We start from the raw sequence: 21,666 nt of genomic DNA, 5'->3' as shown, positions 1-21,666 counted from the left end.
GACTTAACTGAACTGATTTACTTACTGCAAATGAAACAAAACGGGGAACTCGTGTTCCAGGTCTACAGATTGATGATAGACGGGTGTCCAGCAAGATCTGCTGGACTCTAGTTCTCCAACTAGAAGAAATCCAGAAACTGGATGGCATGGTGGTGCAGTAGTCAGCATTGCTACCTCACAGAGCTGAGGTCCTGGGTTCAGTTTCTGGGGTGCTGTCTGCATGGAGTTTGTATGTTCTCACTTTGTTCATGTGGGTTTCCACCAGACTAAAGGCATTTTTTTTTATCAATAACATCACTTTATTAACCCTTAAAAGATCATTAGGAATGATCTTTTTGCATACCCCAGCTTGCTCTCCATGAGACACACAGACGGGGAGAGAAGCTTGGGGTCAGAGCTCAGGGTCAGCCATTGTACAGCACCCCTGGAGCAGTTGGGGTTAAGGGCCTTGCTCAGGAGCCCAGCAGAGTAGGATTCCTCTGGTGGCTGTGGGATTTGAACCAGCAACCTTCCAGCCACAGGCACAGAGCCACCGCTCCGCCAGGCGTGCTGGTAGGTTCATTGGCTTGTAGGAAGATTGGCCCTAGTGGTGTTAATGTGTTGCTGTGTGTGCCCCATGTCGGACTGGCATCCCATCCAGGGTCTATCCTTACTCGAGCCTGTTGCTTACAGGGATAGGCTCCGGCTCTCCCACGATCCTATATTGGATGAAGAAGAAAGAAAATGTGAGGATGAATAGGACATTCAGAAAACTTCTGGCCACCCAGGACAGAACTTGCGCACCACTGAGAACGTGGGAGAAGAATAATTACGCGTTACAGAAGAGCGATCCCCGACTGAACAGCATAGGCGGATCTGTGTCGAAGCAGCAGGCATTCAAGTCAAAACATCGTTTTTGTTTTATACAAAGTCTGCGACAGGAAGCTGAGGATTGTGGACACTTCTTTACCATCTGGCCACGCGTCTTCATACCTACGAATTCGCTTGGGAGTGGCGGAGCAACAATGTGCCTCTCCGCCCACCGTTTCTTTCAGATCCGTGCCCTGTCCACCTCTGGGTTACTAATCGGGTTGGACGTAATCGTCACGCTGGCTTGTTTTTTTCTGTCTTGCCGACTCTAGGTTCAGTTTCAGTTAATTAATCCCTGACATGGTAAACACAGTTCAGGGCGATGCGCTGTACCGTGGCGCTGACGGCGAGTCAGGAGGTCCGCGCTGAGGCAGTGGGGGGAGAGAAACTGCACAGGCGGTTCGGGGAAGATGATCTAGACATGAATTTCTAGACTAAAAGCTAAGAAATATGTGTATTTGTTGTTTCAATGTGTCCATGGATGTGCACTGTATGGTAGAGGGAGAAAAAGAAATACGTTTTTGTTTTCCAAAAAAATATTACGTTTACAAATATGTTGAGCATGATATAAAAATGTTGTCTAGTGAAATTGATAAAATTGTAATTTCAAAATCGTAATGCATCGTTACTGTTCAGTCTATTACATGAATACTTTCTCATTTAAAAATTCAAAAACTGGGAAAATGTTAACTTAGTCGCTGAACCCACAGAAATTACTGTATATTTCAGGGATGGCCATCTCCTGTCCTCAAAATTCAACAGATTTGACAGGTCTCGGTCTCCAGTTTCTTAAGAATTGTCCGATGAGGGAAATAACGAGTTCATCGAGGCCATTAAGAGTTTAGGCAGAAACAAATCCAGAAGCTTTTTGGTCTTTCAAAACTTGTGCACCTCTGGGGTACCTGGTTCACATATAGCAGGGTTCTAGTACCCTGAACCTGTGGAGGCCCAAATTCAGCAAATTTTATATGTCAGCATTAAACTACCAATATCTAAAGAGTTGAAACTCTGAGATTAATTAAAGAGGTGTTTTTATATATTGCGGAATCTCTAATTTATTTGAAACAAACTATGAGTTCCCTTCAGTCCTGTGATCTCTTAGCTAAATGGATCACTTGCTGAATTCATCATGTTGTTCTCAATTTTTAGAAACAGGTGGTCTCCTGACCGATCATTCCAAACTGTGACTCATAATAAATTCAATTGTAATGATTCTGTTGGATTACAATTATCGCCCAAATATTATTGGATATTTGGAATTATAACGGATTCCAAATATACCGAAAATGTCTTCAAACAGTGTATAAAACTGTTAGGTTACTTTACTCAGATCACACATCATATAAAACTCAAATACCGTACGTTAAACGCACACATTATAAAAAACAAGAATTAAACATTTAAGATAGGCACAATTCCTTTCCTGCTTCTATGCTCCCTTTTCAATAAGATAAATTCAGAGTTCGAGCGCCATCTTGTGTGTAGATACGGCATTGTAGTTGAACAAAATAGTGGTCAGTGGTGATTTCTGGGACAATTAAGTCCCAATATTAGTGCTAGTCCAAGGCTTAATTCTACATTTTAACCTAACTCTAACTATAGCCCCAAAAAATCCCACAAACCCACAATGAAAGCCCTGATATGAACCAAGCTTACTGCTGAGTCTAGATGAGGCAACAGTGAATCTCCGAGCCTACCCAGAAGCTGGTATGCAGGGGAGAAGGAGTACTGTAGAGCCCACTGTAGAGTCAACCTGCTCAGAGCTAACACTCACTCTCAGAGCCCCAGAAAAAACACAAGCAGGAAGTCAAAAGGAGATAAGATGGAAGAGTCCCACAAGGAAAAAGGGTCTCCCCACATTCCCTGTCCTAACCGCACCCTGAACCCCAATTCCACCCACACACTTGGGAGGACTCAGCCCCAGAGGAAAAGAACTGGCCTGACCAATGCAGACAGAGCCTTCAAACAACAGTGCCACAGAGGCACACAGAACCTGACAAACAGGAACCTGTAAGAAATGGGTTCCAAAGGTTGGCACAGAATTCCCCATGGGATTAAATGTAAGAACATCACAGGAACGCACACATAAAACATGTCAAAAGGGGAAAACGACAAGGACTCCTAAATTTACAACTGAGATTGGAAGGCCAGTGCTCCTCTCCTTCCCAGTGAGAACCCCAAAATTACAGCTGGGGAATTTTCTCAAGGAAATGAAGTGATTCTTTCTCAAAACCTAATGCCGAATCTATCTTTTTCCTTAACCCTTAGTCTAGTTTTAGCTTTCTGGGGAACCTCAGTCATGACCATAAGCCACAGCTTTAACCCTACCTCAAACCCTAGAAGTAGACACAGCCAAAGCACTTATCCAAGGTTAAGTCGTAACTCTAGTGTTAGTTCTATTTGGAATCTTTACTTTAGTAATCAAGATTGTATAAATTACACATTATATACTGTATGGAATACACCTTAACTGCTAATGTGAAAAAAATAATATTTCAAGGCAGAAGAATTTAATTTTTTTTGCTGACCAACCACAAGATTTAAAATATTTTTTTCCCAGATACTGTAAATCAATAGAGGCTCACTGACATGGTCAAATGCTATCAGATCCAGTGATCTGCCTGGCTTATTCTTCTCCATCTCTGCATTGTATGGGTATTAGAACCAAGGCAACAGCAGCCAAGAGAAAGCTGATGTACTTTGCAGAAGATAAATGGTTAACTATTCGATTCAATTCAATTCACTTCAAGGTGCTTTATTAGCATGACCGATGGGTACAATCAGTGTTGCCAAAGCACATGGAAATAATACAATTACCATGAAACAAAATAAAAATAAAATCTACAGACATATTACAGACATTAAACAACAAATGACATATCAGAAAATATTTACATAAACTGTAAACATATTGAGCATTATTGGGAGACAGGCCCTCTGGTTCTCAGGCTTCTGAGAGGTGTGAAATGCTGGAGTTGTCTGACTACATGCCACATTCCTGAAGGCCAGGGCACCTGATAGCATCTGTGCTGTGCCACACAGTTTGTGACTTCGTGACTTTGTGATTAAAGGGGGGTGGGGTTTTATATCTCACTGCTCTTATAATTGTACCTTGTTCCTGTGAATAACACAATTTGTAACTACTCATCATGTTTTGCTACTGGTCTTTACAGCTCTACCGATCCACTCTGTTGGCTTAATGTACACAATGTATATGTTGCTGTCCCCATACTTCTCTAAAACTGAAATCATCACCTAGTTAAAAATTCACATGGGAATACAGAATCCCTTAAAAATGTCCCATTGGCCTAAAGTAATTTTCCCTCTTTTGTCAGCCACCTTATCATGGCGGTTTATTTAACTACACAAAGTTTCTTTGGCCTGTGATATTTCTCATTTCTAGCTGGTTGTATGCTAATTACTTGACTGTAGGGCCTCATTTGCTTCTCATACAATATAGTTCTGTCATGTCTCTTTACATACTGTATACTGTATGTAACATGGTTCAATTAACTCTTGTTTGGGAATACGCCGATAGGGTAAAAAAAAAAAACTATTGTTGATCATTTGTTTTGTTGTGCTCGTTCTATCAAAATAGATTTCCACCCTAATCCCGTTCTGTCTGGTCTTGCTGTACGGAATAAAGTACAAAAGCCTTGGGAAGTGACTTATCTTAAGTTTCCTATGAAAAACAAAAATGCAAAAAAAAAATTAAACAAATGTATTAAACGTATGCAGAATTTACAAATACAACCAGAGGATCAGAAACAGGTACAAGAGAAAAAAAACACAAACAGAAAAAAAAAACAATGAACTGCCGGAGGTAATAAAGTAAATTATGTGATCAAATAGTATTTTTTACATATATCAAATGTTTTCTTGCTTTAGCCTTTTTCAATTTTTTTAATCGAATTTAGTGTTTCAACTCCACCTCAAAAGTACTAAAAAGGGGAGTATTATTAGACCGTTTTGATTTATGAATGTGAAATTCACCCAGAATGACCAATTTTTTTCCAAATTTCCTATTAAACAGTTCAATAAAATATCAAAATCCTCAACTGCCTGCAAACAATAAAGGTTTGCTGGACTGGGTCATACTGGCATTCGTAGTACTCGAGGAATGAGGAAACCTTTCGACTAGAGACTGGCGGCGCAGACCCCACGGTGGCTGCGCAGTGTTGTTGCTATGACACTGGCGGGCGAGCGATGGCAGCAGAGAGCGGCCTTTTCGGTATCACAGCGGAAATAGAAACAGCACCGCACTGAGAATTCGCACACAGTTACATCCAGCTGCAGGGAGAACTAGGAAATAAACTAAAAGTATAATCACGGAGGGGCAGTAAATTAAGGAAAACCGGGCGGTATCAACCCCTGCCATTCTCCTCACTTGCTTCTGCGATTCCAAAACACTCGGAGACCAAGGAAGACGGGTCGTGTTTGCAAGGTTTGTTGCAGAGTAATATTTACTATCTCATGCAAACAGCGAAGTTTTTTTCCCCCTCTCTCTCTCTCTCTCGTCTTGCAGGCCTGTCAGTGTGCTCTTTTAGGCGAGAAAAGAGGAAAATTGTGTGGTGTAAAAAAAAACAACGCAGCGGGTCTATGCCCGTGAGTCCTCACTTTGGAGAATAAACTGGTTTGTGTTCGCATCATTTAGATGGAAAAAGTAACAGTCTGTAGTTGTGCTGTCTTTGTGCGGAGATTTAAACAAGCAGAGCATTTTTTTTCTTAAGGCCCGGTTGCTTGAGGCCTGCTGGTCAGATTGGATCCAGCACACGGTGCAGTGTGCACTGCTGGGACTTTCCTGTGTTGTGATTGATGTATTCATATAAGTTAACGATTCTGGGCGATGCAATACCAAATGGCTGTTTTTCTTACAGTTGCGAATTTGCAAATCAGCTGTTGGAGTGAAATAAACCACAGCAAACCGATAGCAGAGTATCAGCTACTGCTGTTTAGAGACGACTGTCACATCTTGTCTCCAATTTCTGTTTTGTGTGTGTTTTTTTCCTGCTAGGGTGCAACAACTTAGCGTTGAAGGTGTATATTTCTGTTTTTCGCTAAAATGACTACCGAGCACGATTGGTAAGCCTGGTACATACTGCGAACATGCAGCACATAGCTCCTTCATTACCTATGTAGCCTTCGTATGAATTCATTTCCTTTAGTGTTTTTTATTTATTATATGCGTACGTGGTCATCTTTTGATTACCACCTTCCGCTGTGATTTGTAATTGTCTAGGGCTGGACGAAAACTCAGTGCCATATTTGTCAAATTACCTGCCACCGTCTGAAAACTGAACGCGTAACATATTGCTTTTGAGCTTGAAGTTGAGGTTGTGCAACGCTACGAAGCAAAAGGGTGTAACAGGCAAGGAAAATGTAGCGATTTGCGTAAACCAAACACTCGTGGTTCAAAGTTCAGGCCGTGGTGTAGGAATAATTGGTTTAGCAAGCTAAATTCGACTTTCTGTCCGTCTTGCCTATTGGTAGCAGTAAATGAGGTGCCGTATGTTTTGTATTCAAAGGCAAAATGAAGTCATGTTATTTATACAACGTGGAATGTCGTTTAAACGATTAAAATAAATGGTGTCATTTTAGACATCCTGCTTTCAAGTCTTATCTAAATACCACTCTAGAACGAAAACCTATCAAGGCTTGATTTTAATGAGCTTATGTGGTACAGTCATTTGAAATGCATATAACAAAGATTAATGTGTTATCTTATTGAAGCAGTCATTAGTCTTTCTATTTGTTTATGCCATTTCCATAACTTGTTCCTGTATGATTTTGTGCTACACTTGAAATGTAATTGTGGTTGTCCCCCTTTACATATTATAGAGTGACTAATTGAACTCAATGATAAGAGGTTTCTTGTTGTTTTGCTGTTGTGGTATTTATGGTTTTAATAACCTTTGAGCAAAACCACACTTATAATTATTCCATTTTGTAAATGTCAGCTCATACAAAAATAAAATGCACAGAACTTGTAAACTAAAATGGGAGCTCATATAGCTTTTGAGTCAAGACATTTTTGATTGTGTTGACTGAGGCGTTGAAGCAGAAGAGATTATCTTGAAATAAATGACCTCCATCTGTAAGGATAAAGGCAAAATATCCAGTGAGAGATTTGATGTTATAACAGATTAATTTGTTGAAATAGAAGACCAAAGTGATTATGCCATTATGCCATATGTATGACCAACATCCTGTCACATGCCTATAGATTGTACACATTAAGCCTAAGCTTTTTATGTAAAAGAAGCCAAGCTAGCTGTGTACACATTCAGAAATATGATGCAAAAATGTTGTAAGTATTGGGTATTAATCTAAAGATAATTGGACCTTTATGAAGTACACAGGAATGATGCTGCACACATTTGTGGGTGCTTATAATCATGAGCATTAGTTATACGTTTCTATTTGCTATTAGATGTTATAGAGGAATCGCATCTTTTCAATAGATAAAAACATGTCACAAGAGTTCCTTTAGATACGAACATTACAAATGGTAAAAATAAAATGAAGCCCATATAAGTTAAATGCTCAGTTAATATCAAGGTTGACAACCTTGATATACAACTGTCCAGCAGGTCTTATGGGTCATCCTTATATCAGCTGTTTCTAAATGCTTGGAATAATTGTGCTGGCCGCTTAAGCAGGTGATTTATTTAATTAAGTAATTTGCAGATCTGTTAAATGCTACTGGGTGTTGCTATTTTGAGTGCCACAGTTGGCCATTCCTGGTTTAATTGTCTCAACATTTTTACAGTAGGAATGTACAATTCTGTGTGTACTGACTTTCAGCATATAGTTGGAGGCTACAGTAAAGAAGTGGTCTTGTGCATTTTGGAAAACCAGTCTCTATCACCACCTCTGTGAAACTTGCATGACATGATTCAGCTTGTGTATAAGCATGCAAAAATTTAGTTAAAATAGCCACTGGACCTATTATGAGTTTATCTTTTAAGCAGTTTTGTTTTGGTAGCCTAAAAATGGTATGTTATTTTTCCAAAACATACAACTTAATTCTAATTGCTGCCTGTCCTTATCCAGAAAATAGCCTCATAATAATGCTCATAGTAATACGTTTTAAAGCAGGACCTGTGGGGGTTCAGTGAAAACAACGGAGAATCAATTTGCAGCTACAGAATGCCTTTTGGGTGCTGAATTGATTGTTGTTTATCTTGAACTTCGTACAGCTTGCACAGTTAAGAGTTTAAAGAACATTAAAGATTATAAGATTTTGTCATCTGTTTTATCTCGTTAAAAGATTCACAATATATTCTATATTTCCAGAAGACTGAACAGTTGGTTAACAGTTTGCCACTAAAGTTTACAAGATTAATCATATACAATAACATTATTATAAGTGTAATTGGTTGCATTTGTAAATGTGTGATCCTTTGATACTGGTGGTCAATACAAAAATTGCACACTGAGAGAATTCTGGGCAAAACCTTTTTAAACAAATGTTGAATATCCTTGCATTTACATCTTTAATAGTAGATCCAGTATTGCAATATCTAAAGATGCAGTTTGGTTAATTCTTTTGTAAGTACATGTTGCTCTTGTAGATAAGGAATTACGTTAATAAAGTACTCAGATTAAAAGGAAGTATTTTTTTGGATCCTATTGGAAGACATTTTACCTGTTTTCTACTGTGGTCTGTTTTTGCACTTAGTTGTGTTTGAGGCCCATCACACTGGGTTCAAGTAGTTTTTTGTTTTTTATGTTCAAAAAGCAGTATGAATAAAAAGCAGTTTTTCTACAAAGTATTCCATAAATGCATAATTGCATGCTTGAGGAAATTCTTGTCTTTGGTAATGCATTCCTGTGTTACTTAAAACCATCCATGCATAATATGAAACCAACCCTTTTATGGCTGGTAAAGGACTTGACAATTGGGGGTTTATTCTAGAAACATAGGGCACTATGGTGCGTCTTTGTCCCAGGTGTTACATCCACATAGGAATAACTTATAGAGTCAACAGAAAACCCAGGCAGCATGTTTGGGGACAGTGAGAGGGCAATTGAGCATCTGTCCAAAACTCCTACAAACCTAAAAAGTATATGCAAACTCTAAACAGTAGGTAACCCAGCCTAGAACAGAATCCAGGTTTTTACCACCACTCCACTATGTTGACTGCTACTCAAAATAAGTTTTGGTAATTTCAGTGCAGTATATTTATGCGGTTTTATGGGATTTGTACACTGAGGCATTCATACCCTGACTGACTATTTCAGACTCGCATTCATGAGAAAAGTTGGTGAGAGTATGAATCGAGTGACAGGCAGTCTTTAAGGGGATTGCTAAACAGACCCTTATGGAAGAGTAATAGGGAATGAGATAAGTATCAATTTGATGATGAGGATGACTGTGATGATACTATGTAGCCTGCTTGTAGAAGGTCCCTGGAATACAGGTCTGTTTTTCGGAGTGATTTTTAAAGCTGTCTCGATTCACAGAGAAGCATTTTCATCAAGAGAATATTTAAGGTGACCTCATACAGTACTATGCACGTTGCAGCTTTCATTGAACCCATTGTGTCCTGCAGTAAATGTGTGGGTCAACATCTTTCTGTCCTAGATTGCTCATTTGGGGTATTTAATATCTCGACAGACAAAATAGAGAACCCCTTAGATTAATTAGATTTAATCTCTTGTTGCCAGTATTAAATCAGATATTGATTGACTGTTTTCCCTTCTGTAAATTTCCACAAACTTTACCCAGCTGATACCATCACTGACATTTCAAGAAAGGGCTGAATTCTCCGTTGGCTGGTCCAAAATGATCCAAAACAGCTACCAAACAAATGCAATGGATTGAAAGCTGTCCTGTCATTTGTCAGCTATCTTATATTTTTGTATTGTTGATTTTTTTTTTATGGTGAAGCACATATAACATTTGAGAGTTCAGAGTGCGTTATAAACTGTTTATGACATATGCTTTAAAAACATTGATCTTCTTTGTTTTAGTGGAGTAGAAACATTTTAATAGTTTTCCATCATGATCGCCATGCTGCTATTTGAAGATTCCTTGTAAAACAAAAAAAGTAGGAAACCTGTTTTCTCACGTTCTTGTACCAGTTAGGGTTAGTGATAGGTTATGTTCACCTAAGAGCCTGAAGATTTTATCCTAGAATGGAGCTGTGAGGAACTACTGAGTTCCTCCCACGCTAACTAGATTTTATGCATAAAATGTACTTTTTGTAAATGGTTGAAATGATAATCCATAATCCATACCGTTGCCGCACATGTTAAAAAGGGGAGTTAGTGGCGAATGTTCAGTTTTTATCACCAGTTGACAGATTTATAGTTGAACTGTTGCATTTTTTCTATTTTTATCAGCATATCTTCACATTGAATGGAATGTGATTATTATTTTATGTTTATGGAAATACGTTTTACTTAATGTAACAAAAGCTTTTTGCCACTCATCTTGCAACACGATAAGCATAAATCATGATTATTTGCCTGATATTCCCAACTTGATGAGACTAGTTGATTGAAGTGCTTTCTGATATACAAACTGTCAAGCTATTTAAAGAATATATTGGAAGTCCAGGTTTTTAAAATATGATTGACTAACTTGTAGATTTGGGCAGTCACTGTATTGATTAATGAGCTGCTAACATCCACTGGGATACCCAGAGTAATCTCAGTGGAAGCATTCTGCTCTTATGTTGGGTCATTGTGAATACTTCACAACTTGTAATGATGTGGGAGTGAGTTCTATAAAACATCAGCTTAACATTTTTGATGTATTGGTCAGTCAACAGTCATTACATTTTGGACTGTGTAATTAAACCAAAGAAATGTTGACTTAAAGAATACCGGTTCTTTTATTTTAATGAAAGTGTAGCCGAACCTTGTATAGATAATATTAATAATTATGAGCAGGCACATTTCCATTGTGAAGACAGAGATTAACCATATTTAGAAATGTATTTCAGTTCCCACCCCCTCTTGTCACTTGCAATAGTAAGATGATTTTTTAAAATGCTCTTGCATTTATCAAAGACATTATAGAATCGTAGAGGGGAGGTTTTATCACAGGTAAACTTCTCTGTTGAACAAGCCCTGGTTTGTGTAAGAGGAACTGCTAGCACCAGCCATGTTGAAATATCAAATTAAAAGCACCCGTAAGCTGAAACATACAGTATAACTAAGCTTGCACTTGCCAGTATTTTTTTAGAGTAAGTTTATTAGTGTTTTAAGATTATATAAGTGATGCATTCTGTCTCTGATGTTATCCAGGAAAGCACTAAGTTAGACTCATCTTATTTTACTGGTTACAATCTTATTAATGTTTTTCGAAATAAGTGATTTGGTAATTCTTTATTTTAAGGAGTGTTAGTCTTCCTTGTAGGCCATGTGTAGAGATTTCGAAAGGAATTTGAAAAGGTGTTGTAAGTGTGAAACAGTGCATCAAAAATGAGATTCGAGGCTTGTTTTTAAAGTATAAATTTTTTTGATGCATGATATCATCCTGTATTATGAGTCTGTCATTTTGAAGTTCTCATGTTTCACAAGTCAGATATTCATATTTTGCTCAGATAATGTATGGTGTCCTCCAAGATTGTTTTTTCAAAATGCAATGTTATGATGTCCTAGACTGAGTTATTTGCACAGTTTGTTTACTTGCAGTATGTTTGCAGTGCTGCTATAATTATAGAACTCTGTTTTGCGGATGGAGTAAGGCATGAGGTTTCAATTGTAATAACCACCATGTGATGAGATGATTTATTAAAGCCCTGTTCTTCCTATATTAAGTAACTGATTACTAGTATGTTCTGTAACCCTTGGAATCCAAACCAGGAGCAGAGACTTGAGGGACAGAGTTCAACACCCACTCTTTTGTGGTTTGTAGAATCAGGCTATTTTGCAATGTAGCCTATATATCCTGAATTTAAAAAGTGGTAAAAAAATACTAATCTTCTATATTTAACAAAGATTTCATGTTCTGAAACTGTTTAAGAAAACATATATAGTCCTAGATTTAAAATCATTGTTTGAAAAATGAAAAGTATCGACAGTATTGGCTCTCATCAAAATGTCTCAAGTTGACTTGATTTGTTATTACAATGTAACTTTTATGGAGGTTTTGCTATTGAGAAAGGCAATGACCACAAATAACCACAGCTGAACTCTTTAAATTGAGATTGAATGCACTAATGAAGAATAACATGCGTTACATAACAGAACAGTACAAAATGTAAGGTTTTAAGCCTGTGCTTACTAAAATGTTATTTAAAAAAAATATATTTTTTAAAAATAGTACACTATACAAACAACATGGTGGTTAAACAAATTCTACTTTGTTTCTGAAATAAGACATATTCCTCAAAATATTAATAAGTTGAAGATGTTATTGTGCCATATAAATTGTTTTTTTGATAGAAAATCACTCGTCTTCTGTGAGTGGAAGATACCACAACACAAGTTCATATTTGTTGAAAAAGCATTTGTGGTTGGCCTATTTTTTCCCAGTTAACTTTGCTAATTGATTAAAGTTCATAGTTTGAGATTTCACATATCAGGAAATAAAGCTAAATCCATCATGTTTCTTGTGTTTGAATAATACCTGTTTTATATAGTCAACATGTTCTTTCTGATAGAATATTTTTCATCCTTAACAGTGACAGTTGTTCTTGATGCCGTCTTGCTTAACGTCTGTTTTATTGGGCTCCCATTTCCACAGGTGGACAGTGTGCTGTTAGTAGGACTCTGCTATCGACAGCCATGCCGTTCCCTTTTGGCAAGTCTCACAAGTCTCCCGCAGACATTGTGAAAAACTTGAAGGACAGTATGTCCGTTTTGGAAAAACAAGATATCTCGGACAAAAAGGCAGAAAAGGTACAGTAAAAACAGTGCCGTCTTACCTTGTGCATACCTTAAAAAGATTTTGCAAAATTAAGAAGTTTAACTGGTCTCCTCTAACTAGATAAATGAACCATTACATTCCAAAGACTTTCTTGAAGAATGTTAAATGAATGCAGCTGAACAGAATTCATTGTTCTTTTGAAGTCTGCAGTTTCAAAGCCAGTCTTAAGTAAAAGGTGTATATAATCACTGAAAATTCAGCTTTGAGGGTAGATGGACCCTATGTCTGATGAGTGTGTTTTTGATTGTATTCATACCAACAATTAGTGTAATTTTATGTATGCATTATAGATATGTCTATATATGTTAATTTATCTAATTTGGTTACTGATAGTCCAAATCATTGGCATAGATCAGGAAGAGCAATGGTCTTAAAGTGAATCCCGCAGTACACCATTGCTTACATCTGCCCGGTTAGATGCCCCTTAAAATGATTTGCTGTTTCCTGTTTGTTAATAATCCATGTGCATGCATTAATTTGAAATTCAGAGGTTTTCAATTAAAAAAATAAACATTTTATGAGGGAAGTTATCATTAGCCTCATGGAATTTTAAATACGATATTTGTGTGCTTTATTGTTAAATGTTCATGTTTTTCCTTTGAATAATTTTAACAAGCTAATTCAACAAGATCTTCCCTTTCTAAATCTGTTGGGAGTTACACCATCAGTTACATCAGACTGCTACGGAACATGTTTTGAACTAGTTAAATGTCAGCTGTACGCCTAGAATCGGTTTCCCTTCTTTGCCTTTCAGTCCTTCTTGCGAGCGCTGATGTCTGATGTCTTCATAAAAAATAATATTGTCATTGCATGATTTTAAATCAAATTAAGTGAAAGCTATCCCTTTGTGCAAACTTAATTAAACAATCATGTGGAGAGCAGAATGAGGTCCATCAAGGTCAGTGTTTTGATGTAACTTCTTTTAACTTTCAAGAGGTCTACTTCTTAGAAACCAATGGGAACAGTTCAGAGTTGAAAGCCAAACCTAGAATTCTAAAGGCTGCATGCAGTGTTGTGTGTCTTAAAAATACATTTCAGTGTTGTTTTTTTCTCTGTTAGCCAAGTCTTTTAATTTTGTTTAGATCTAAATTCTGTTAGTATTTGATATCGTTACTTACCCAATTCTTTTTGTCGATTGTTTGTTTTTGTGATTAGGCAACAGAAGAGGTCTCAAAGAATCTTGTGGCTATGAAAGAAATCCTGTATGGCACAAATGAGAAGGAGCCTCAGACAGAAGCTGTGGCACAGCTTGCCCAGGAATTGTACAACAGCGGCCTTCTTAGCACTTTAATAGCAGATTTACAGCTCATCGACTTCGAGGTAAACTGCACTTAAAGAACTCCACATTTCCATGCCTTTTTGTTCATACTGCATGAGGGATCTCCTTAATAAGAAGTAGGACTTCTATATTAACATTAGCATATTATAATATTTCTAAAATTATGTCTAAGCATATTGAGGTATTCATTGTTTCATTATTGTCTGGTATGTTTTTATGCAGAATGTTTTAATGACCATGAAATTGAAGAAAAGGAACAATGTTTTGTCTGTGAAGCCTTCTTCAGGTGACACCTGAAGTCTCCACAGCCGAAACGTGTTTTGTTTCTTCTCTTTTCAGCATGGAATGAACCTTTTTGTTCCTTTGCAGCCTATGCATGCTGACGCAGCTGCCCATTTTGAATAATGGATATTTGAATAATGCTACATTTTTACAAAGGAGTGTTTTAGTTAAAACTAAAGTTAAAGTTAAACAAATGTATTAATTGACTTCATGCCTAAACTTGTAAGTGCTATACATCAGATATTTTGTCAGAATTCCTTCTCTATTTTATGGAATTCAGGCTTTGAATGTTTTCATATGTTCTCTTCCCCTTTCTATATTTTAACTCATGTGTCATTTCTGAGTAGATCTTTGTTTCTTACTTATTCCTTCCTCAGATGCATTGTAACCACATTTAGGCTTGGACAAACAGGGAAGCAGTTAAAATGTCAGTACCATTAAAATAAAGTATATGAAAGTATTTAGCTGCCATTTAATTTATTGCAGAATATTAAAAGTTATGTGCTGAAACTGTACTGCTTCTACAACATTCAACTTGTGCCAGACAAAATAAATTTCCTAGAACTATGCCACTTATGGTTAACCACAGTTTTATTCATATTCTTCTCTTCTCTTCTGTTTTATTTTTTTCTTAAAACAGGGTAAAAAAGATGTTGCTCAGATCTTCAACAACATTCTCAGAAGACAAATTGGTACAAGGACCCCTACAGTAGAATACATCTGTACCCAACAGAATATATTGTTCATGTTGTTAAAAGGGTGTGTTAAAACATCTTGTACTTTCACTTTTTTAAATAGTTTCCGTTCTTTTTAAAAGGAAAGACTGACAAGTTTCATATTTGTTCTGTTATTTGTGATTTGTAAAACCGAGGTCCTGACTCTTTGTGGTCATTAAAAATCCCAGGGCGTTTCTTGAAAAGAGTAGGGGTGTAACCCTGGTGTCCTGGCCAAATTTCCCATTGGCCCTTACCAATCATGGCCTCCTAATAATCCCCCTCTATGAATTGGCTACATTACTCTGCTCTCCACCCCACCGATAGCTGATGTGTGGTGAGCTGCCGTCGCATCATCCAGGTGGATGCTGCACATTGGTGGTGGTGGTTGTAGAGGGGAGTCCCCATTACCTGTAAAGCAGAGTGGAGTATCCAGAAAAGCAATTATAATAATAATAATAATAATAATAATAATAATAATAATAATAATAATAATAAAAATTATTATTATTATAAAATAAGCTTGACGTTTAATGACCGAGGCATTTTATCAACTAGTAGCTGCTGCAGTGTGGTGACCAGAACAGAGAATTCCAAATTACATCTTATTAATGCATTGTATTTGTATAACATTATTTTCCTTAATTTAGAAATTCTGTGTTCTTAATGATATTGCCAAGCATCTTGCTGTGTGCAGATTTTTTTCTTTTTTATCTTAATTTCATTTCCTGAGCTCTGCATTCATTTTTTACACAGGTATGAATCTCCTGAAATTGCTTTGAATTGTGGAATAATGCTAAGGGAGTGCATCAGACATGAACCATTGGCCAAAATCATCCTATGGTCTGAGCAGTTCTACGACTTCTTCAGATACGTTGAAATGTCAACATTTGATATTGCTTCAGATGCATTTGCCACTTTTAAAGTAAGAAAATGTGTACTACGTTTGCTTAAAATGTTTCCCTTTCTATGACAAAGTAGTATTACACGACCACATTTAATACATTTCCTATTACGGTTTATTTACATTTACTATAGCAGTATGAGATAGGATGGCTGATTTTAGTCCTGTATTTTCTTATAGGATTTACTAACAAGACACAAGCTACTGAGTGCCGAGTTTCTGGAACAGCATTATGACAGAGTAAGTGGTTGTTTTTTTATGTTCGTATTGCTTGCATAATATCGGAAGACACATTTTCTTCCATTTTCTGGTGGTGAAGTTGCTATCAGAACTAAGTTTAGGAATGGCTATAAATTGTATCTTGTCTTAAAGGGTAATGTATTTATACTTACATTGCACAGTTTCCATTCAGAATAATAAGTTTTCGGCCAGATATTTGAAATTGCAAGTGTTTTATTACATTGTGTATAAATACAGGAGTCAAATGCTAATTCTGTTTGTTATACATCATTCCATTGTCTTAAATAATGCTTTCCTTTCTTATGTATAACAGTTCTTTAGTGAATATGAGAAGCTGCTCCATTCAGAAAACTATGTGACTAAGAGGCAGTCTCTAAAGGTAAGGAACTTGTTACAAGATTAATTTACTCTCTCAGTGTACTGTATCTCAATCTTTAAAGAACTATAGAATTGTGTTGCTCTGTGTGTGCTTTCTTGCTGTAAGTAGAAGCAACAAAGAGTATGGAGGTAATGCAGCCCTGCTATACTCAAGGCTTTAAGATAATCTAGTTTTAACATAAAAGCTAGATTGCATATTTCTGATTGAGAAATTAGCTTAATTAGGGATTTGTACTAAAACTGCAATGCATGCGCACATACTGTAGCATTTGTTTTAGTTTGCTGGCACAGACTCCCTGTAAATTTAAGAATAAAATGCCAAATGCTGCTCACCTTATAAGGGCTTAAGTGGTTTGGCTTCTGTCTCTATCAGTGAAATGTTAACACTCCCTTTACACTTACAGTACACATCATTTGCGCTTTTAGAACTCTGGCATTCTGGCAATCCCAAAATTAGGCTCTCATCGATTGGGACACAGCTTTCTTTTCTGTTGCTCCAGGACTGTGGAATCTTCTGTCGGCCCAAATTAGATCTTGCTAGCCCGCTTGTGCTAACATTTCTTGTCTTAAAACTGTTATATGTTATACAATGGTTGTTAATTGTTTTATTTATTAATATGTATATACATATTTGTTTTGGCTTTATATTATGAAAAGCTTGAGATGTCATGAAAGGACATTATTTAAATGATTTATAATAATTTAAGAGTGTTAACAGCAGTGTGTTCAGAGAATGTAATGAAGTTGTGTACAGTTGGTATGTGACATTTTAATGGACTGATAGTAAACGGTAATTTTGTTAAGGTGGCGTTATATAGACATATCCGCATTCTCTATCTTTGCCTGAATTGTTTTTAAATTCCCTAGTTGCTGGGTGAACTTCTTTTAGACCGACACAACTTCACCATCATGACGAAGTACATCAGCAAACCGGAGAATCTGAAATTAATGATGAATTTACTACGAGACAAGAGTCGCAACATCCAGTTTGAGGCCTTCCATGTCTTTAAGGTAGCAAGGAGAATGTAGGGCAGTTTTCTCTGCACAGTTTTCAGTTCTCATGAAAACTGTGTTTTGAAGAAAGCTATTACACATTTTGACACTGTATCTAATTAAATATTTCAGAAAGTACTTATTGATTCACTATGAAATAGAGGTGTTTAGCCATTACAAATGGTGTGAAAAACAGTTAACTCCTGCAGTTCCCCCCAATTTCCACAAGGTGGCGACATACAACATTTCTAAAACTTCTGTCCAAAAAGAGCACTTTTTGGTCTCATACCTTATGTGTACATAACAAAAAATATATTTTGATGCAAAATAAAGTTGTATTGTACATTACCTTAGTTGTATTAGATTATTTTACAGTTTTCCTTATTTTCAGAAAATCTCTGTATATCAATTTTTAAAATGATTCTAAATTTTACAGAAAAATAACAATTTCCCCATAAAGCTAAGTGATGCCAATGTTTTCAGATGATGTTTAATAGTTCTGCAAATTTAATGATATTGTCCTTACTATGTAATGTATCACTGATATTGGGAAATCCTAACTTTTTTTTCTCTTTCTTTATACAGGTGTTTGTAGCCAATCCAAACAAGACTCAGCCTATCTTAGACATTTTGCTGAAGAACCAGACAAAACTTATTGAGTTTCTTAGCAAATTCCAGAATGACAGGACCGAAGACGAACAGTTCAACGATGAAAAGACCTACTTGGTGAAACAAATCAGGGATTTGAAGAGACCTGCTCCCCAGGAAGCTTAGAGCTCCATTTAATTATGGAAACGGTCAAATCAGCAGCTGCTGTTAAGATATTGAACATTAAACACCCTTATTCAATTCATGAGGAATATTCCTGCTAATCTGCTGTTCAATGAACGTTTTTTTTTTCTTTTTCATCTTATTTTGACTTTCAGAAAATATAGATGCTGCTTTATCGCACATTAGAACACGATGTGGACATATTCCTAAAATAATTTTGCCATTCAAACAGCACAGTAGACATCTTTTATATTTTGAATGCTCTCTCGTAGATGTCTGGAAGCACAGCGCTAGGTAGCATGGGGTTTCTAAAAGAAGGGTACTGGCAGCTGAACATGGAGAGGTTGCATGCCTTTAAAATCTGATATGTCGGTGTACTCGCACCTGCTTTCTTTTGCCGAGCGTTAAGCACATGTGACCTGTGCTAACCTTAATGCACGTGCATTACAGTATGAATATAGCTGCAATTCTATGCCTTGATTTAAAGTAAGATTGTGCTTTAATGTAATTAGATGGGAACATGCAGCTACCATGTATGTTTGGGGAAAAAAATGGTAAAATTCATAAAACGTGTTTAGAAGAACATCTTGAAAGTTGGGGGGGGGAAGTGGCTGAACATGTACATATGCCTTTTTTTTTGCTTTCTAGGTATTTTTTGAAGGTGTCATGATTGACAGTATATTACCTGAAATCTTTTTAGGGTTTTTGTTTATTTTTATTGAATCCATTTTCAAACAGTAGAAATAGCAGTGACTTTACGTTTCATTACAGAGGTGTTTGCTGGTTTCCTATGTACATAACTCCTTAGACAGCTCATAACTTCTTAAGATATTAATAAATTTGTACAGCAGAAGAATGTTATGGTATTAGTCTGTAACTATTAACCTATTGTTTTTTGCAAATGACTGCGCATATATAATTGAATATTTTTGCAGATTGCAAAGGGTGCTGACTTGCTTTTGAGGGGTACAGAATTAGTGACCGTGAAGCATCTGCATTTGCTTAGGTTGTGGGGTGCCATTATTAAGAATAGGTGAATAAAAACTGGAACCCAGTAAACTGGATCCCTAACAAGGCCCAAATGAAGCCCAAATCATTTATTTTATCATTTTAATAGTCCCTAAATAAAAGTATTTCAAGTTCTCCTGTGTCAGTGTTTTACAGTGGCAAAAAGGACTTTCAGTTCCATGTGTCATTCTAATTGAAAACCGTAAAAAATTCCAGTACATAAACTTAATCTACTGCATGGAGTATTAAGACATTTGAGCACTTCCAAAAATAAGAAAATGTGTTCAGTTCAAATTGAAATGTTAATTTTACATTAAAATTAAATATTCCATTACTCTCTAAGATAAGGAGCACATTTTCTATTTCAAACCAACATGGGAAATAAATAGATGTTTATGAAATGTTTGATAAGCCAGACTTTAAAAGTCTACTATTAAAAATAGAAAAGATACTAACAGTTGAAATTATAAAACTGATACCACACTTATTTATTGATTTTTTTTCTGTTGTACAATCTTAACAGAAATGAACAAAAACTGATTATGTAGTGAAAGATAAGCCTGTAAAACAAATTTAAACGTACAGGTTAAAACCTAAGATATTTCAGTTGAAACATGATGTATGTAATATGCAAAAAAAGCAAAGATCTGAATAAGTATTTCACAGTGCACATTTAAATAGCATGCTCCACAGAAGAATTGAATATAGCATGATATTCTCAGAATTGCTGTACTGGAATATTTTTACATACTACAAGCTGTGGTGAGAAATCGGAGAATGGATAAATTCAGAGAAAAGTTTAACTTTTCACTGAACTCTGCAGTGTATTGATGTGACTCTACAGGAGGTACAAAAGTGCATTTATTCAGTTGTCCAATAATCTGGCTGGTCCCAACAGCAACTACAAAAAATAAATTTTGAATAAATTCAAATTGATTTAATCCTGTTTTTCTTTGTTGTGTCCTGTTTTTCTGGTGAATTGCAATATATCGCATATGCAGTCTGATAGTGTTCTAAATGCCATGCTAATGTGTGACTAGAACAGAGAGAGAAGGGGGCAACTCCAGTTATCGTCGCCTGTTTCGAATGGATTTAAAATCTTGCTTTACTCCATGTGAAATTATTTTGCTGTTATGTGGCAATGTTAATGAGCTGTACGTAGGTGGAAGTGTTCTTTCCATTACGCTTTTTTTATCAATGTGGTGTCCAATGATTTTTTTTCTCCTAAATGTGGAAGTACCACTCATTGCTTCAGCCCACATTTGTGTGAAAGTGTTCTGCCGGGTGTCCTCCAACCTCGTTGCTGTTTAAGGCTCTCTTTTAAAACAGGCAACCTACGCTGTGGAGGTTTTGGATCTGCTTAGCTTCTGAAGAATGATTGTCCCAAGGCATATCTATAAAAGCTGTTAGTAAAGGCCCATAAGTGAATTATTTCCGGAATAATTGTCCTCCCTCACTCCTAACAGCTAGAAGTTTGATTTTATGGGCCAACATGGTATATTAGAATAGCTGGTTATAGCTATTTTTATTTATACATCACACCTAATGAGACGCTTTGTGCTTGTTCTGTGTATTGATGTGGATACGGGGAACTCATTTTACCAGTTAACCCTAAATCTTTAAAAATATTTCTAGGATCAAGGCTAACTAACTTTTTTTTTTTAAATCTGAGTGCAGAAGTGATGTGGGGGGTGAAGGCATTTTTGAAGCTCCAGAATAATGGGAGAAGTTGCAGTGTTGAGTGGGAATTTACAGCTATTGTTGTCTACCTGCCTGAAAATGAAGTGCTGCCTGAAAAACACAGTACTACACACAGTATCAGACGATTCATATCTATGAAAAGTCGAGTATTACAGTAGAACTATCCATTCTGTGATATTTAATATTTTCTGTTTAATACAGGTATAAAAAGTGGGTTACTGAACATGTAGCTTTAAAACAAAAGAGATATGGACATTGCCACAGTAACTATGCAAAGTCGCAAGTGTATAAAATTGTAAGAGTGGAGAAAAACAGTTCAGGGGTTCCCAACCCTGATCCTGGGAACCACAAAGCTGCTCATATTTGTTCCAGTGACTTGCTGTGATCCCTTTAAAGTTTATTTTCCTACTGTAAATGTGGAGACGTACATATGATACCCAATATTTAAAAGGCAACTTCCAGCGTATCGCCGAACTAAGACCACTGAGCTCACATGAAAACAGGTGGGTGGGTCATCTGGGTTAGTCTGTCAACTGGATTGTGATTCCAAGTTCTCGGTGTGCCGGCAGTCTGCTGTCCACTATCACACTCGCCAATCGCCAATCGCCTCTCTGTTTACGGACTTTTGGCAAAAAAGTCCCGTTTTAAAACTGTCCGTAATATC

At 36.6% G+C, this 21,666-nt stretch overlaps 1 protein-coding gene across 2 annotated transcripts in view; it reads left to right on the top strand.

Annotated features, from left to right (window-relative positions):
• The window catches only part of cab39 (calcium binding protein 39), a 28,404-nt gene extending 8,171 nt beyond the window's left edge, over nucleotides 1–20,233 (top strand). The window contains exons 1-9 of one of the 2 annotated variants that reach the window (XM_088617280.1): nucleotides 5,072–5,293; nucleotides 12,551–12,705; nucleotides 13,889–14,053; nucleotides 14,935–15,053; nucleotides 15,764–15,932; nucleotides 16,092–16,151; nucleotides 16,465–16,530; nucleotides 17,397–17,540; nucleotides 18,108–20,233. In XM_088617280.1, coding sequence (XP_088473406.1) covers nucleotides 12,592–12,705; nucleotides 13,889–14,053; nucleotides 14,935–15,053; nucleotides 15,764–15,932; nucleotides 16,092–16,151; nucleotides 16,465–16,530; nucleotides 17,397–17,540; nucleotides 18,108–18,296 — 1,026 coding nt within the window. In that variant the 5' untranslated portion in view covers nucleotides 5,072–5,293; nucleotides 12,551–12,591 and the 3' untranslated portion in view covers nucleotides 18,297–20,233. Of the gene's footprint in view, nucleotides 1–5,071; nucleotides 5,294–12,550; nucleotides 12,706–13,888; nucleotides 14,054–14,934; nucleotides 15,054–15,763; nucleotides 15,933–16,091; nucleotides 16,152–16,464; nucleotides 16,531–17,396; nucleotides 17,541–18,107 lie in introns of those variants that run through there. The other variant, XM_088617272.1, reaches the window with a different exon arrangement.
• The last annotated feature ends 1,433 nt before the right edge of the window (nucleotides 20,234–21,666 follow it).

Source organism: Lepisosteus platostomus, chromosome 2 (genome assembly GCF_059453375.1).
Source record: "Lepisosteus platostomus isolate fLepPlt1 chromosome 2, fLepPlt1.hap1, whole genome shotgun sequence".
NCBI lineage: Eukaryota > Metazoa > Chordata > Actinopteri > Semionotiformes > Lepisosteidae > Lepisosteus > Lepisosteus platostomus.
This window is presented reverse-complemented; position numbering and strand designations above follow the sequence as displayed.